At 46.3% G+C, this 19,026-nt stretch overlaps 1 protein-coding gene and 1 long non-coding RNA gene across 3 annotated transcripts; one reads left to right on the plus strand and one right to left on the minus strand.

Annotated features, from left to right (window-relative positions):
• Window positions 1-580: 580 nt before the first annotated feature.
• On the plus strand, window positions 581-11,420 carry LOC112562211. Its single transcript, XR_003098810.1, has 3 exons — window positions 581-818; window positions 6,357-6,493; window positions 6,676-11,420. It is a non-coding gene; the product is annotated as an uncharacterized LOC112562211 (long non-coding RNA).
• A 1,545-nt stretch (window positions 11,421-12,965) lies between these two features.
• On the minus strand, window positions 12,966-18,657 carry LOC112563024 (ras-related protein RABD2a-like). Of its 2 annotated transcripts, none has more exons than XM_025236711.1 (2): window positions 18,512-18,657; window positions 12,966-14,658 (listed from the first exon to the last, which is right to left on the minus strand). In XM_025236711.1, the coding sequence occupies exon 2, from the start codon at window positions 14,645-14,647 to the stop codon at window positions 14,024-14,026; it is 624 nt and encodes a 207-aa protein (XP_025092496.1). In that variant the 5' UTR covers window positions 14,648-14,658; window positions 18,512-18,657; the 3' UTR covers window positions 12,966-14,023. The 2 variants fall into 2 exon arrangements, with proteins under 2 accessions (XP_025092496.1, XP_025092495.1); XM_025236710.1 differs by lacking the exon at window positions 18,512-18,657 and adding an exon at window positions 16,504-17,459.
• Between the last annotated feature and the right edge of the window lie 369 nt (window positions 18,658-19,026).

A 19,026-nucleotide genomic window follows, 5' to 3' on the forward strand; every position in this document is an offset into this window, starting at 1 on the left:
CCTCTCTATCCTCCATGTGGACAAGGGTCAGTACGGACTAAGTGCACTTTTATTGGTGAAATTAGGACAAGATTCACTTTGATTATTAAAGCAAACCGATCAGAACTTCAGCTCGAAACACCGACAACATAAGACATGAAAGTTGATTGTCCAGCAGAAGGGTTATGATTTCATTTGCGTATCACGTGAGCCGGACGTCACATGGCTCTGAGCGTTTTTTTTCGCCATTTTCTGAACTCTCGCCGTTAGAATGAGTGAGAAAAAAAATGTAATGAACTATTGAGATGAATATTTGCATTCCAGATACTTTTTATGTCACAGAAATGACAGACTTGCACTTCAGTTTTACTGTCCATTGTTATTCAGACATCACGCGACATTTTAGTTTGTTGTCAAGTTAAAAATAGATATTTCCTACAAAATTCGTTTCGTTGAAAAACGTTCGTCAAATGTCTTTAACAGTGAGCTGATTCATAATTTAGTCAAAATCCCGTTGGTTATGTTCCTTCCTGTCGCTCCCATTCACTTTGTTAGTCCACAAGTACGTGTCGCGGGGCGTGTAGCGGCTGGCAGTGTGTTGACAGTGCGCGTGCCGGAAGCAGCCCCAGCGCGCGAGGCCAACGGTCCCCAGGCTGTGCGCGGTCTTTGCGAAACTTTGTGCGGGGCGCGTGCTCCGAGTCTTTGTCTTGGTTCTTCTCAGCAACTTTGGGGACTAATGTGGAGGACACGACGGGTAGAGCTGCTGACGGCGGAGATGAAGACCTCTCGATGGTGGTGGTGTCTCGCTGTCGTGGTCGTTCACGTCGTGTGTTGTGCTGGTAAGTTGGGAGCACGTGTTGTGTGTACATGCTGGTAGAATAATGCTATACATCCTCCTTGTCTTTCTCTCCCTCTAGCACGAACGCACTTTTGAATCATGTTTATTTCGGCCCGAACAACAAATACATATTTATCGAGAATTATTTGTGGCATGTGTAGTTTTCCAGTTCTTGTTTTTTTGTCGCGATTTCTTTTTCCGTGATGTGAAGAATATGTACACAATGTATATGTATCTCAGTGTATATGCATAGGTATCTCTAAACATGTAAGAATTTGTGTTTATGTGTCAAAGTGTGTGAGAGAGAAAGAGAGAAAGCGAGGGAGTATATAATTTTCTGTTCCCGTCCTTTATCTCAACGCGTTTACATCCTTTGTAAACAATGTGGGTACGAGCGAAGTTTCTCCTCCAGCGAGGTTCTTTCTCTTGTCGCAGCATCTGCTCTCCTCCCTTCGCCCCTCCTCCGCGTGCTGCGTAGCGCTTGACTGGCTCGTCTTACATGCCATCTGCCTCCCCCTGTCACTCCTCTGCACAAGGCACCGACCATCTGCTATCCCCTCCCTCCGACCGCCCCCACCGCCCTCCATTCTCCACTCTCATTATACTGCATCTCACTCTCCATGTTGCCACATCGAAGGGCGCAGCCCACGTGCACACCGTGACCCTTTGAACCAGTAAAGAACTTTTAAAAAAAACACTGCGGCGGTGTATGAGAGAGAACGAGAGGGAGAGATTAACAAAGTTTTCTTTCTCCGAGAAAATGTGGGCATTAAGACAGACTACAATAGGAGCTGAGGTCGATTAATGTTGGCTGGTTGCGCTTTGCATCACAGCAGATTACTGGTGCATGGCAGGTAGTGACGTCACATCCGGTTCCAGCAGGCCCCGCGGTAAGCAGAGACAAATTACAGCAGTGGCAGCGCAGTGTAGGCTGTGGGTGGTGCACGTGAATAACAGGTGCTGGCATTTCCCTCCGGCATGTCGCATGCTTATGTAATTATCGATGGTTGTGTTAAAAGAGAAAAGTGTTCACCCGACTCTTAAAGCTCGGCACTGATCGATCCTCAGTGCTTACCCTCGTGTGCACCCATGCAGGAAAGAACGGTGAAACTTACCTGTGTGTCTGTGTGTGTGTGTGTGCACACACGTGTGTACATGCTAATTTTAACATTTCATCAAACGAATCGAAAGGTCTTTTTCATCTTTTCGTTTCTGTAATATAGAGGGTAGACAAACATAGGTAAATAATATTCATGGCCCGATTAGTACCGTATACCTACTTTTTCCACAAGTACTTATGACTAATCATGGACCAACATCTGACCAAGTTTGGCAAAGTTCTTTAAAATTAAAAACCTCCTGTTCAGTGTTTGCGTTGGTCCATATTTGTCCGGTTAAGACCTTAAGACTAACATGACCTGTCACAGGTTTACAAATAGCCCCGATGGACAAAAAAAAAAAAAAAAAATTGTAACAGGTCACATGATTTGTAACTGTACAAGAGGCTTCAAACAGGGAATTTTGTGAACTGTTCCTATACTATCCTCAACACAACAAGGGGAACACAACAAGGGGATTTTGTTACAGATGTTCTTAGTGTTGTTGCTGCTGGTGGTCTTGTCACCGTTCGGCATAAACGATAAACCTGACCGATATGCAGTGACAATATGTCACAAGATGACCGCCCAGACGTGCGGCCTCATTAACACTGCTTGCTTTATTGTGGTTAGAAAATAGTTCAATCTAGAGGGGCTGGGGGTGGGTGAACGGGGCTGAATGGAGGCGAGGAATAGGACCAGCCCTGTGGACAAATGCCACATCCCAGGAGAAGCAAGAGCCTTGAGACCTCACCTGATGCCTCACGAGAGAGACAGAGACAGTTGATGAGTGCGCATGTCTGAGTTGCAGAGGATCTGTGACGGCAATGGGCCTGCGACCTTTCCGTGTGTGCGGAGAGCATGTTTCTTGCCGGTCCTGTTGTCGCTCAAGTGATTGCCGCAATCGATGTGTATTGTTTGAATTGCTCTTAGCGGTAGATCACAAGAGCAAACATCTCCTTTCCCATCCGCTGTAGTACCATACACAATTTTTTTTAAAAAAATGCGGAGAAATGCGTAGCGACGAAGAAATATGTAGTTAACTCGGTTAAAGAAATTGAAATCGTTCAACCCAAGCAATGTCCGTTGCCTCAGAAAGATTGAAGACAATCACCAGGCGTGGAAGAGCTCTGGGGGCGAGTGGGATGTTGGGGATATCGACATCTTATAATGCTCAGCGTATGTGGCTGTTGGCACAGCTGTCATGTGATTGAACCCAACTGCTTTGTTATCTTAGAAGCCGAGTAGATTTTTCTCAGGTCGAGAAAAAAAAAAAAAAAAAAAAAACCCCGGTTGAAATGAAAAAAGAAAAAGGAGGAATTAAGCTGCGAGTTCGATTTAGAGATTAATCTGGATATATTCCCTACGCCAACAGGTCCAACAGAAAAGATACCTTTTTAAGACTGCAAATGTCATCAGCTGATGTTTCTTTATCATTCCAACAAAGCACCGTCTGAAACACCCTCAGTTTGCCAACCCTACCCACCACTCCCCGCGACACTTTTTAGACGGGTACACACATACCCGTCGTTAAACACCTACCCATCCCAGAGGTAGGGGAGCTACCTGGGCTGTGACACACGTACCCGTAAAAGCTTTGCAATGACCTGTTGGCGGGCCACGGTCATAGCCCCGACCACCCTCTAGTGGCTGTCAAGCCCCGCGCATTAGTTGTAATGCCTACGGTTTGATTTTCCCTTAAAAATTGATTTTCCCTTTAGACTAGAAATGCTTTATGGATTTCGCCATTCCACAGGATGGGACTTGGAAGCAACGGGCAGGTGAAGGTGAAGCCGATAAGTGGTGTTAAAGGATCAGCCGCTCACTGCTGCTGCCAGGGGGTCAAGCAGCCCCTCACCCCATCTCCCAGCCCTCCTCCACCCTTCTCCGCATTTCTTGAGAACACGCAGCCAACCTGCTGACAAGTTGTGAACTTCCTGCCTGGTATGTAAGGGACAGATGTACTGCAGTCGGACAAGCATTACACATCGCAAGAGAAAATTATTCTTTTTCGTTTCTGACACACAAGAAGATTGGCTTCCCCGTTTGAGGAATGAACTAATATGGACAAAAACCAGGGCTGCCACCTTCCTCTTCCCCCACACCAACACTTTCATCATCACTTTCACTGAGAAACTACTGGTTATGTCACGGAAATACTGCTCACGAGGTCATTAGGCTAAAAGTTTTCATTGTTTCACTTCCGCCTCACCATGAAACAACATTTGGAGCGGCGGGGTTGTCCTCCCATGTTAACCTGCTTTATCTCTGGAGCCATAGTCATGAAGCGAGGTTAAGTCTGTTCTGGGGAATCATGGGGAACTGAAACGGTTTGTTTCTGGAGTCACACATCAGTGTGTAGATTCCCCTGATGATGTTTTGGGACAGGAATTGTAGTTATAAAGCGGGGACAAAGATGTTAAGAAACATGAAGAAGTGACCGCGGGGTGTGGACATCGCTTTATAACCGGACACAAGAAGCTTGTCACTGAGTTTCTCATCCTGTCCTGGGGAAACGACTGACTCTCCCTTCATAACCATAGATGGTAGGCATAGCCGGACATTAGTAGTATGACTTGCGTGCGGAGGCTGAATAACAGAAAATCCCAGCATGCATGTCGCGCACCGGCCATTGGGTAATTCATGCACTTCGTCATCAAGTGCGTGAGCTGCCTGCTGACACAGGGACAAAATAAACTATTTATAGCTCTGCAGAATGCTTGGAAAAAGCGAGAAAGAGAGTGTGTGTACGTGTCAGTGAGCAAGTTTTGTCACAGTGAGTTATACACGTGTGCATGTATATCACAGCCGAGGAGAGGTCACCCAGCAACCCTTTAATTAAGTCTTGTGTTCCCCAAATAGCTGTTTCTTAAATACATTAATTATCCAGCTGACTCATAAAACATCCTTCTAGCCAAAATACGTGTAGTTCTCTAGTTGGTAAGATTAATACTCCTGCTCCCATTCCAGCCCCTATCCCCACCACTATACTACTCTAAACTCTAACCCTAACCTCCACCCAATTCCTCGCTTCTTGTAGTCTCTCTCTCTCACACACAGACACACAGAGTGACAACAGAATGACACAGCGACATGTCCTTGCTGTGTATATATGCCATCTCTCATGCAGTCTTGTAGATGGACAGATGTTTTAACGATGGCCAGTGTCGCCATTCTCTTTTGTTTGTGAGCTCACTTGTAGACAGGATGTCCACCCAGTCTTTGTTGTTGTTTCACTGGAACCTGTACGGAAGCTCAAGTGCCAAGACTGTTGCTGTTCCGGGGGAGAGGGTGTTGTGGCTTGGGGATGTAGGTCACCGAGGTCTTTAGGGCAACAGGCTGCTGAACAGCGCCCTCCGCCAACGTCTGCAAGGCAACGAGGTGTTGTACAACTGTACATCACGTGACGCCACGCAGTCGTCTGCTGACTACATACATTCTGTCAGAGGTTTTATTAGGAGTGTCACGTTTGTATGTAAGACTATGCGTCGCTGACATTTAATAATGAGTAAATAATTAGCTAGCTTTCACATACTTGGGGTGGTATTCAACATTTTACCTGGGTGTGACCTGTGATTTCAAGCCATTTTACGTCTTTAGACCTCGACGCCAAACCGTCTACCCCTTCCCCCACCTGGCATTTGGACATCTCTGCACCATGATAAAGGCTGCGCCCACTGCTTTTCCCTTACATCCCAGCCTGACAACTCCGCTCCTCGTCTGATGATCGTCTCCTTACTCTTACTGTCACCAAAACAACATGTGGTCACAGGATTTTTAGTTATTGTGCAGCGAAACAATGGAACTCTCTCCCTCACCTACCCACTATTGAATCCTTTAACGTGTACTGAAAACGCACCTTTTACCATAAACATCACTCCTAACAGCCTTTCCCATAATGCTATAGTCCTTTGTCACACCCTTCCTTTTGCAATATCATGTTACTCTCAGCTCTTGTTCTTGTTATTTGGTTCCTCTTTGCACTTTCTGTATTTGATTTCATTCTTCGTTAGTGCTGTTTATTCTTTTATAGTTCATGTTGTTTGTTTGTTTTCTTGTCCCTCGTATGCTGTCCATGTTTCGTTCTTGTTCTGAAGCGCTAAGAGCTTGCTCCTTAGGAGTGTGAGCATGCGCTTTACAAATTTTGTATTTATTATTGTTACTACATGCAACTTTTACACAGGATATGTATATACTGTAAGTATATGCTACTTCGATACAGGCTGTATAGATATACTGTGATTACTTGCGCGTTTTCCGCAACACACACACTGTAACTACATGCGACTTTCACACAGGTTATATATACTGTAAATGTATGCGACCTTTTCCCAAGTTATATATATTGTATCTAAGCGACGTTTACACGTTATATTGATACTATGACTACGTGTGACGTGTACACAGACTATGCACTACACACGTGACTTGCTGGTGTGCAGGACAAGGTGTAGGGACGAAGTGCTGGTCATGTGACTACAATGTCACCAGTTGTCGGGAACCTTCAGGAGTCCGTTATATCCCTGACGTCGCCACTGACAACGACTTCTGCAAGAAACTGAGAATGTCACCTACATAAGTAAGTTCAGTTTTTATGTATGTGAAAGCAAGCAGCTCCCCCACCCCCCAAAAAAACTTCATAGAATTTTAGCACATTACTACTCTTACATGTTCGTATTAATGTACTCATCAAATTGTGAGTGTGCTCGTGAGCTTACAAACGCTTGTTCTTACATACCTATGCTGATGTTTGTCGTACAGTTCACGACCTTTGCCGTGCCTACCCGAATGGCTACCATGTTCTGTGCGAGAGAGGAGACCTCAGCGAGATTTCCTGCAAGGACTCCGCAATCTGCCGACTGGAGCCTGCTTTCCAGACAGGGTCGAGCTCGTCCCACCGCCCGTCTATGTCCCCCGCTCTCTACTTTGTCATTGCCGCCATCGCTTTGACGAGGAGCGGCCTGCAGCCCAAGGGTACCCGGATGTCGGCTGTGCACGTGTTTGATGCCTGACTCTTTCCTACACGTGCTTGAGAATGCGACGTTAGTGAGTCATGTGCGTGCATGCTAAAAGAATATATCATCAGAGACTGGAGTGCATCGTCTGCGGAGACAGGACAGCTTGGTGCTGGGAACTCTTTTGACTGCAAAACATTTTGAGTTGACCGGTGGCGCGCTGACTCACCCTGACCCGGAGGTGACTCACAGGGGTCACCAGAACGTCGACCAGACAGGTTGTGTGTGAAGAGTGGTGGTGGTGGTCGGAGGGAGCGGAGCAGGACTGTGGCCACCTTCGCTGCACGTGTGTCCACCTTGATTCTCAGGACGAGGCATATTCCCTCCCACAGACTCCAGCAGCTGATGGCGCGGACACCTGTGAAATGACGACTTGTTGTGTACCCTGACCCACCCGAGCTCCTTCAGCATGGCGCCACCACAAAAATAAACATTACACGTGCATCCACACGCGTGCCCATCCAGCCACCTTGACATTGTCCTTGACCTTCTAGTCAAGTAGTCCGCCAGGGTTTATTCCACATTTGTCGTGTGGGAAACGGAAAAAAAATACTTGCCAAATTTTTATGATTAGTCAAATTTTGCAGTTATTGGTTTAGATATGTTTTGTTGAGCGACTTTCCAGTTTTTACGAACATTTTCACCGAACTTGGATGCTGATGTTTTGTGTTGTCCTACACCAGTTCATACAGCCACTGGTTGTCAGGATTTTTTGGACAGTTTGCCAGGACATAGCGGTGAGGGCTGAGAACATCTGATAAAGAGATGACCAGCTTCCCCCACCCCAACCCCGCTACAATGTACAATGTTTACTGCTTTGTTCAGTTTTTCTAGTCAGACATTTGATGTCGCTCAAGTAATGTTTCCTCGGAAGAACCCCTCCCCCAACCTATCTTACAGCCCCGCCACGACGCCATGTTTATCCGCACCAAAGAGGGTCAGCTTGAGAGAATTGGCCCTCTTTGCATGGATCATTCCAGAATCGCACAAAAGTAACCAGGACACCACAAAAGTCATCGGCGTAGCACAAAGCTTTCGGGGGAGGGGGAAACTGTATATGGTATCCCTTTAAATGTTTTTTCTGCCCCCTTCCCCAGCAGCTGACATATCTTCAGGTCAATCGCTGAAATCAGTACTCTTCACTTTTAGCTTTCGATCTTCACCTTCATCTTGCCACCGGTAGGGGGCAGACCGCGAGTCCCATCCACGTCAGTTCTTTAAGACGGTTTATTTGAGTGATTGTTTTGTTTTTGGTCGACTCAGGTCTTTAATCACACATCTACGTATGTGTCTCATCTGACATCGCCGTCATATCTGCGAAGGGCGCACACCACTGACATCAGCATGAACTTATTCTTCACCTTTGCTTATCTATGTCAGTCACTTTCTCTTATTGACTTCTTGCCCTTTTCGAGGGCTTCATGTTACTCCCTGACTTTGGGGGCTTTGCTCGTCACTGCTCGAGCGTACAGGTCTCAAAGCCAGTTTTTTTTTTAGCACGGTGTAGAAAATGCTAGGAAAGAAGATTCGTGCTGGAACTGTGTGAAGCGACTAATGCGAATCCACCTGTCAGCAGTGTACCCAAGTATTCCTGTAAAGCCATGGAGTTAGCGCTTACCTACGCGTCTTGCACCCGGCCAACTTTCGAAAGAGGAGTGGTCGGCCTTGTAGGCACATACGAAGGCAGGTAGTCTTCGGAGTGGACCTGGGTAGCCGGTCTTATGTCTACCCCTTGATTAGGCATCCGGACTTGGGGAAGATTATGTCCAATTTAAAGAGTTGAATGTCGGGGTAGTTTAGTCCATGACTTCCCAACAACAATGTAAAAACACTGACTGCGCTGTAGGAGTTATCCCGTCATGTGTTCAGGGTATTCTTCCACCCCATCTCTCCACCTTTGCAACGCGTTGTTGCCAGTCGTCGCTTTATCATTCTCATTTGTTATCAGTTTCCGCCCGGTTCATTTGGTTAAAAGCAATAATTTTGTTGTCACCTCCCATGTAAAATAATATTTTGTTGCTCCCCTTGTGTTGACATGACATTTTGTCAGCAATCGCTGCACGCGCCTCTAGATTTTTTTTATTTACAATGATTGTTTTTTTTTTCCACTCAGGTCGACTCAACTGTTTTAACAGCTTTACTACGGGGGGTATTTTGATGACATTATTCTTCAACCGACCAATGCAGTTGTTTTCTTGTTGCCATGGTTACACATCTAGCGCCAGTCAAACCCTTCCCTTGCGACTCGGTGTGTGTATGTGTGTGTGAGAGAGAGAATGGTCTGTGAAAGGTAAAATCGAACTATCTTGTACCTTCCTGATAAATCACGTGCCCTCACTGTTGGGTAGAGAGAGGCGATTTGACAATCACCAAAACTCGAACCACCGGCCTCCAGAGTGGAGCGCATAAGTCCAAGACTGGGGTCCTAGTCCCCCTGACCCCAGTTTTAAACAGCGAATTTAAAATTTTCTTCTGTGGAATGCTGAGAGTGGCTTATTTTGCAATAATACATTTCATCTGTCCAGTCATGCCACTGTTGCATTTTTGCCGTTTAATCCTTTGTTTTGTTTTTGCTTTTCACTCTAACAGTATTATTATTATTCAGTTGCAGATTTTGCACCATATTATTCTCAGGCATGCGCAGTTCTGCTGTGACATTCTCAAAGTGGCATTTTGATCATGCCATGCATTTCTGTAGTCTGTAGTGAATATCAATGAACCTGCCATTCCAGAAATAGCGCCAGGCGTACATGTCTCCAGTCATCGCTAAAATAAATAACACCGATCAAAGCCCTCGTGAGGCTCAACCTGTGCCAGGACTAGTCAGCATGGAGCATGATGGCGTCTCCTGCACCGCGCTAGTCTGGACTTCCATTGTTGTTATACTGTTGAATAAACTTATGGAGTAAGAGGGTCAGATAGAAAAATAATGATCTAACACACCCCCTTACATTTCACGATGAACTGGGAGGAGGAGGAGGAACAGTGGTTTCCTGACGAGCCGCGGTTCTAGAGTACACGTGTATTTTCGCCCAGGAAATGACAGCGCGCATGTCAGCTGAAGGTGTCATGCCATGCATCAGCTGACCCACATGATGCCAGAACTATTGGCAGGCAGCAAGGGGCGGGGTGTTTAGGGGGGAGGCACCAGAACGAGGGCACTTAACGGTAATTGTCGATGCGTGGTGGCAGATCGTGACTGGCATGCACCAGGCTGTGACCTTGGTAGCTGCGCATGCGCGGTAAAAGTGGCTTTTGTTTATGGGCTTTCCTCCAATGTACAACGCTTCTAATCCACGAACTTCCTTGGATTACATGGTCCGCTTTCATTGTTGAAAAAAAAACAACAACAGCCCCACTTCCCCCCCAGTATTCAGTAATGTGACATGGCTGCCCTCCCAGTTCTTGTTTGAGGGCATGGGGGTAAGGACTCCACCTCCCCCTTCCCGGCCCACCCTGTTGTTAGAGCGTTGGGTCGTGTTGTGCACACAAGGCAGTATTATCGTATTATCATATTATCGTATTATCGCCTGTCATGCCTGCTTCCATCCTGCCGCACATCACTTGTATGATTGCCTGCATGGCATGCCATCAGCTCGCCATGACATGACTGCTGTACGTACCAGCACAGCGCCGGCCTTTCAACCAATCGCGTGCGGCCAACGCTGAGCGCATGTCAGAGCTAAGTTCACTTCCGCTTATGAAATACTTAGTTTTCTCCCTTTGAATCTAATCCTTTTCTGAAGAACCTCGAATTGAAAAAAAAAACAACAGCAACAAAAACAAACAAACAAACAAACCAAAAAAAAACCCAAACAAACAAACAAACATAAAAACAAAACAAAACGAAGGAACTGTAGTGGAGCAACAACAACGTAGTAGTAGGAGTTTCTCCAAGACAACAGACCCACAAAAGTCGACTTGTTTAATTCATTTTTAAAATTGTTTTCTGGAATCCGAAAATCCCGATTGGGGATACGTTTAGCGATATTCGCACCTTTCTTTTTTTTACGTTTTTTTTCTCACTCGTTTTCTATAAAGATATGTATTTTATTTTTATAATTCCTTTTCGGTATATACTGCATCGTTTACTGTCTCAGACCTATTGGTCACGTGTTCAAGATGTACAAATTATATGTTTGCGTAGCGATATTACAAATTACTGTGCAATGAAAGTCAAATCTTTTCTTTGTTGCAGCGGGTACCGTTGGAAAATATGATTACTGAATGACACAACATGGTATCTCTTGCTGTCTTAAGTTTAGCTTTCTAGTTTTTTTTTTTTATACATATGAACACAATTTACCGAAGTGACCTTACTAATCGAGTCATGATTTCATACTTGCACAATTCAGCTTTTAGCAGAAAAGTTTCCCAGTCATTTGTAACGAATCTTTTTTTTATTTTTGTTTTAAACTTACTACATGTGTTACATTGTTACATGTATGTTTTTGTTTTGGTTTGAAATCTGATTGTCACATTCCATTAGTCTTTGAAGCCTGTTTTTTACACCTGTTGAGAAAGTGTCCTGTGTATGTACCTGGACGATACCCTACGCTGACTGTGACAAGTGTTGTCGCTTTGACTGCTTCCTGCCAGTCGATGGTCGATGGTTCGTGAACCTGGAGCAGTGAGTGAGTGAGTGAGAGGATGGGGAAGGAGAGGCAGCATATCAGAGTGAGCGTGATTCCGATGTGGGAGAACATCGACCAGTCTCACGTGGCGCTCTTCATGCGTTTCTTACAAATACAAATGGCACAACACCGCCAGAGTTTCTCCTTACAAAGGAAACTCACGAGAGAATTCTCATGTAACAAGAAATGCATTCTGATACAGAAATGGAAAGATGAGATTTTGGCAGAATGCAGAGTACTGGCTGTAAGAACAGTGAATGTAAGTGGTTCAGTCTGTCTAACATGGTGCTGGTAATAAAGAGCGTATTGAGATGTGGGCTTTCCTCTAGAAATCCATGAGAAATCTATTCAGCCAGCTTATTAATGCACTTTTCACAACGGGCCAGCGACACAGCAAGTGGCCACACACATCCGCAGCTGTGAACGCTTTGCACCTAACGGACATGCCCAGATGAACAGTAAACGACCAATATAACCAGCTGCAAGATGAGTATTGCACGGCAAGAGCATTGTCCCCTATAGTTGCGACCCATGTAGATGGGGATATAGCTTACTAAAACTGCCTTGTGGTTTGTAGACAAGATGTTTGTGGGACACGTGACAACACCACGCGTCACGGGTCATATGTCCGCCCGAAGGTCAAGCAGGAGACCGGAAAGGCTCGTGCTCTTGCGTGATGACACATGATGGCGCCGCGTAATGACACATTACTGATGGAACGAGCTGACAACCTACGTCCTGCATGATGTGGCACTGACATGATGACATGTGGCTGTCACTCAGCACGTGTCTGTGTGCACGCGCATCCTTGTTTCCGCCCATCAGTCTCACGAAACAGCGACCGCAGCTGTCTGTCGCATGCCAGTGTCTTCTGAGCTGGAGATTATAGTGAAGGCACTGAAATGTTTTATACCAGAGAACTCTCACTAATACATTGCATACCTGAGTACTCTTACTGACATGTTTTATACCAGTTAAAAAAAAAGAAGTCGCTGATATATTCTATGCCAAGAGTGCTCCCAATGAAACTAAGTGGACTGGAGATGTTAGTAGTAGAGGGGACAAAGTTTTTTTTTTTTATCTAAGGGAGACAAGCAACACACAGGAACCTATGTTAGGTAACAGAGTTGTCGTTACTAAGCGTCTATGCGACTGTACAGTATGAGCTGTAAGCGGGTAAGGAAAGAGGTTGGGGGCGGGGATCTCACGTGTTCATCCAAGTATTTGATAACTAAAAAGTATTTGTCCTAGCTGGCAGGTAAGGCGTGGCTATGCCCAGTTCATTCTGCCTTCGTGTGCTAGGCTCGGTCACGTGTTTAGTTTAATATAACCAGTAGATGTCGCCTGTTAAGACTCTTCTTAAAACCTGTAGGTCAGATCATACAAAAAAATAAAATGTGAATAAAGTTTCAGTTGGATTTTTCATTGCCAAGTGTCTAACTTAGTGCATCTGTATTTCAACTGACAACATAAAGCTCAGTGAGATAGACTATCTCCCACAATCTGGGCTAACGACCCCGCCCCTCGAGATGCACACCTACAAACATCACCAGGAGTAGAAAGCAGTTACACTCATGTCACGTTTGTCCACAGACAACAAGTTAATGTTCGATCACAGCTGTGCCATTGGATGTATATCTTGGACATCCTACTGTCTATGTTATTGAACTCTTTCTGTTCTTGGTGGTTTGTAGGCGTGTCTCTCATGAACATGACTGATAGTCACCAGAGTTTCTCCACTCACCGACCTGCACCCAGTCACTAACTGTGCAATGCAAATGTTATTTAATTATGCATAAGCTGTTAGCAATATGGTCTTTCCATCAGCAATGAATGCAGTAAAAAGGGTTTGTGCTTGTTTCTGCATCAAAACTCTGAAACATTCTAGAAAATTGCTATTCAACTGGTTGGCACGAACCTTTCTTGATACAAGTTACATATGGCCCGTTTCTGGCAAAGATTAGTAACAGGCAGCGGGAATACCTACTCTGATCCTCTCAGTCCACCAGGTAATAAGCACACACAGGTACATCCTCTCCTTTATCTCATCAGCGTGACAGGAAAGTGAGATCAAAAGTCTTCTGTACACAAACAATATGCTACTCGGCCTGTTAAGAGACAAACCGTAACCTGTGGCTTGTAACCACACCCTCGCTAAAAGCCTGCACTTTCCCCTTATTGGACTTCATAAATTATAAAATGTCAGTTGAGGGTTTCGAGCGTTCGCCGTCTTCTCATTCCGGCTGACATTAATTAACACAGCGATTGACCTTTGCACGAGCTGTTAATGAACAGGCACGCACCAGAAATCCAATCTCTTGCAGTTCGTCACCTTTCGGTCACGCTCGTGTTCGAAAATAAAAATGGGGAGCAAGAAAGGTCGAAAAGCCTTTTTTTCACACTCGGAAGCGTGCCATGTGCATCTTACTATGGTTGCCAAGGCGACAGGCAGACGGCGGGTCAGGAGCAGCACCAGCCACGCCTGCTTCCGGAGCGCGCGAAGATGCTGGACTTCCGGTCCCCACGCGGCTCGCCTGACCTGTCTTCCTTGTGCCGCTTGCGAATCTCGTTGATGAGGTGGTAGAAGACGTCGTCGACGTTGTTGAGTGTCTTGGCGCTGGTCTCGATGAGTGGCATGCCCATGTCGTGGGCGTAGCTGGCCGCCAGCGAGTAGGGCACGGCGCGCTGCTCGCCCAGGTCGCTCTTGTTGCCGACCATGATCATGGGCTGGTTGTCCGCCGTGAACTGCTGCGCCTGCGCCAGGTGGAACTGGATGTTGTCAAACGTCTTGACTTGCGTGACGTCATACACCAGCACCACGCCGTGGGCACCCCGGAAGTAGCAGCTGGTGACCGCCCGAAACCGCTCCTGACCGGCGGTGTCCCAGATCTGCACGCGGCATCGTTCGTTCTCCACCACGATGTCCTTCAAGCCGAAGTCCACGCCGATGGTGGGCGGGTAGTGATCCGGGGCTCCTTGGTCCACGAACTTGCGGATGATGGTCGTCTTGCCCACCTGCGAGTCGCCGATGACCGTCACCTTGTAGATAGCATCGTACTGCGGAACTTTGGGATATTCCGCCATCAACGAGCGATCTGCAACATCGAAGCCGTTTGTATCGTTTTGACTGCAGTATTTCACTCAAACATTGCCTGACGCATCCGCCATGACACACCGCCGACAATTCAGATCACGTGACGTGTACGTCAAAATATAAACATGACGCAAAGCGCGAGGGCTTACATGCTGACGTAGGTGTTTGCTCCAGAGTTACGTGTTAGAACAACAGCAGCAGCAGCAGCAGCAGCAGCAGCAGCAGCAGCAGCAGCAGCAACAACAACAACAACAACAACAACAACAAGTATGAGGGGAGGGAAGTGTGTGCTATCCCCAGAGTTATGTGTCAAGCATAATAATAACAAGAAGAAGTAGGAGGGGAGGGGAGTGTGTGCACTGGTCAGATGTGGAGGACAACAGGTAGACGTGAAGCCATTAGCACGCCGCCATCACTCGTGGTTTTAGAAAAGAACAGGGGTCGGGGGTCGTTGTGCAAGTTTGTCGACAAGTGCACATGTCAGGGCAACCACTACTTCAAAGCACACCTAGAGAAATCCATCGACTAGCCGCCCGGTGAGAAGAAAGTAAAATGGCGGAGGGACACTGACCACTGAGCATGTCAAGCCAGCCTCACCTGCCGCCAAGGTTTCAGTTTGTCTGAACCCCTGAGGGCTGTGGGCTTAGCCTCGGAGGCTGACACTTGGCTGTAACTGTTTGCTTGACGTGGCTGTGGGGTCACAGAATCTGCAGGCAGCAAGCAAAGCGGTCGCCATATTAGAGGCTTTGTGCACCAAGTGCGTGCAGGCGCGTGCCGTGAGGCAGGTCACCGGTGTTTCCATTTCAGGCTAAAACTAGACATGCATGTAGAACAGGAGACAAGAGGCAGAGACTGAGATGACTACTACCATTAACAGATGTAATGGCAGTGAACTACTCCATGTTACACGTGAGAGATTTTGACAAAAAATTTTAAAATTGAGGCTGAGAGGAACTGTCACATGTCTTGCTGACTTCACGATTTGTATCTCACGTGCAGAATACACCAGTGACTGCCAACGGGTGAAAGGATAAGTAACTTTGTCACCGTTGGGAGGGAGGGACAGTTCCGGTATGATGAGAATTACTGCACACATTTTATGTCCCCATCCTCCATTCCTAAACTGTGTCGTGTCGGGTGTGACTACCTGCAAACTCGCTCACCTGCACGTTTGCTTGGTTACCGTCAGCTAAAACTTTACATAAAAGCATCAGACTTCGATATTTTCAGTCATGAGATGGAGGATACAAGGTAATAGTAGGTAGGATACTAGCCGACGTGTGTCATACTGACATTTACATAACAAGCAACAGGCTTGATCTTCATGTCACGATGACACTCAGCCTTGTTCTGCACACACAACCTCAGGGATTATTTCAAGCGAGTGTGTGTGTGAGAGAGAGAATGTGTGTGAGAGATAGAGAGAGTGTGTGTGTGTGTGAGAGAGAGTGTGTAGGAGAGAATGCGTGTGTGTGAGATAGAGAGAGTGTGTGCAACAATAAGCAGAAGTATAATTGAACTCATAAATCACTTGAGACGGGAGCAGCGGTGTTCGTGTTCTCATCATGCACACTTTTAGGTTTTAATGGAGGTATAAACTGCCGCGAGTTTTCCTTCATTTTGAGCGCGCTGCTCTTTGATGTACAAGAGTAAGAGTCGCTACACAGCCTGGATCACCACAACATGAATGAAATAATTCATGTTCCTGCATTTTAACATTTTTACCCGCTTTGGACTTGACTGCAGAAGAAATGTCTACATTGTAAATTTAAATTCGTTAACGTAGTGTAATTAATCAACAATCTTACATCTGGAATGTCGTCTGCTAATTGTAACGAGGGCTCACCTTGCGCGAGGTGTGGACAGCGGGGGGAAGACTAGCGATGACACCAGCAGCGCGGCGCCGGCGGGTTGATGGTGACGCTGGTGTACCTGGCCCTCAGTACAGCAACAGATAGCGAAGCCGTGGTGTGGGCAGCTGGGGTACCGCAGGTAACATCCAGTGAACCAGTGAACAGCACAGGTATCTGGTACGTGACCAACTACGGCACAGGTATCTGCTACGTGACCAACTACGGCACAGGTATCTGCTACGTGACCAACTACGGCACAGGTATCTGCTACGTGACCCGCTGTCTCCTCCCTGACACACTGACCGTACAGACGTCACAAGATGAACATCTGGTAGACGTGGTGACAGGGTGGAGGATGTGAACGAGAGCAGGCATGTGAACAGTGCAAGCTGATGACAGAAGTGAAACACACCAGTCGCAGTTGTTGGGATGGGGGAGGTCGACTCTGCCTCGGCTCTCAACAGCTTTGGTCTGAGAATTGTTGACCTGACACCACAGTGTTTGTCTAAGACAGAACTGCTCAGGTGTCCTGTACACACAAGGATGTGTACTTTAGCAAGATGTGCAGCTACGGGCGATGTGTCACACACACGACGATGTCACACGGGGAGACGCGGTGCACGGGAGGGTGAAGCAGGCCACAGCAGACGACGAGGCATACCTGACCTTTACCCGCATCCCACGGCTGTGTCGCTGGTGTGTAGCCCCCATCTTTTTTTTTTAAATCTTCCACCTGTTGAGGTGTGGGGGGGGGGGGCATCTGGCCACGTGTCATTTTCACTGGAGTCACCTGCGCCCCAAGCGAATACCTGTGCGACCCCCCTCTGCCGCTCTGACGTCACTTCATACCGCGGACCAGGGGTTAATAAAACCTGTTGTGAACAACGGCGCCGTTTGGCGACTCACCTGTGGCTTGATTAAGACTTGAGCCAGATGACTAGACACGCAAATAAAACACTGCTCTGAAGGCCTTATCGTTATCATAAAGAAATTGGTTCTTATCTCAGGGCATACACAATATACCTCTTTCTCTCTCTCACACACACACACAGAGTGACACAGAGCTTAGATAAAATATATCAGCAAACAATGTGCGTGTTGTTTTTTTTTAAACATGGATGTATTCTTTTATTTATACTTTTTAAAAAATCAGAAAAAAACCCTTGCTCTGTCCGCTATGCTCTCACCTATTCAGAGCTCGTGGTTAACAACAACGGCCACAGATAGTAATATGTCATGGGCTGAAGTTGATTCTTGTAAAGAAATTTAGATAAGGGAAGGGTGGGCTGAGTTGTATCCTGTTAAAAAAGGATTCAATGATAAGGATTTGCTTTCATGTCCACATCCTGTGTAGAAAGAGAGCAGCAAACAATGTTGCTGACTCACTGTCTTCGTTGAACCAAATTGAAGACAGAACCAGACCAAAAGCATCACTCACATAAAGAACAAATGTGTTCCTACCTGCTGAACATTTTCTGCACACTAACTTTTGGAATGTCGTGTCATACTGGAATGTAGACTAACTCATGGAGACAGGAGCAATAAAGGTATGAAAAGCTTCTGTCAAGGAAATCACTGCCAAGAAAGGGAAATAAAAAGTCATTCAATCCTCGATCTTGGCACACCTGTTGAGCAGGTTATTTAGCAGGTGAGATTGTAGACAGAAGGACCATGGTGACAGTTAAAGAAGTGATTTCACGTTGTGAACTTCACAAATAGCAATCAACCGGGTGTGATGAGGTTTAGTGTGAACACTCCCTGCTGTCTTGCCTGGAGGGAAAATTTGCGATGCGTACACTGACTTGAAACAAGATGTGTTTATCTGTATCAATGATATAGTTTGCAATAAAAGCGAGCTATAGTTTGCCTGAAGTCATATCTTTATGTCAGAGGTTTTGAGGTCTGGCCGGCCATTCGTCCAGCACGTGAAAGCACGCACATGCACAGACACACACACTGACACACACACACAGATGACAAGCCGTGTACCTGTACACATACCTGTGGGTGTTTCGAGAGGATGTAAATTCAGTGAAGTTTAGTGAAGTTCGAGGTGTGGTCGGAATCCGACAGCAGGCTCACCTGGAGCGAGAGTTAATTCAAATAGCGACCATCAAACACTGAAGGCAGGACCCACACCCACGTGACCGCGACTTTAACGACAGGTGAACAGTCAGAGTCACAAGTAAATGCTTTTGTCGCACCTGTACTCACTCACTCGTGCCTCATGCCTCGAGAAAAAACAAAAAACAACGATGAAAACAAAGCTGAGTTGTCGCTAATCCACACAGTCTGCGTTCGCGGTTTCCCATCGCACCACTCACCGAGACAAATTGTTTGAGTTTAGGTGATCGGAGGTAGGTCACTGCCTTCGGTGATCGGACTGCCTTAAACAACTGTTAGTGATTTCTGTTTGATCGGGTGAAGTTAGTCTGAAAGTAATTCAACATAATTGAAATAATGAGAAATACTTGAGACAATTCACTGGCGTCTCTGAGTATATTTATTCCTTTGTA

This window comes from Pomacea canaliculata, linkage group LG4 (assembly GCF_003073045.1).
Source record: "Pomacea canaliculata isolate SZHN2017 linkage group LG4, ASM307304v1, whole genome shotgun sequence".
NCBI classification, from domain to species: domain Eukaryota; kingdom Metazoa; phylum Mollusca; class Gastropoda; order Architaenioglossa; family Ampullariidae; genus Pomacea; species Pomacea canaliculata.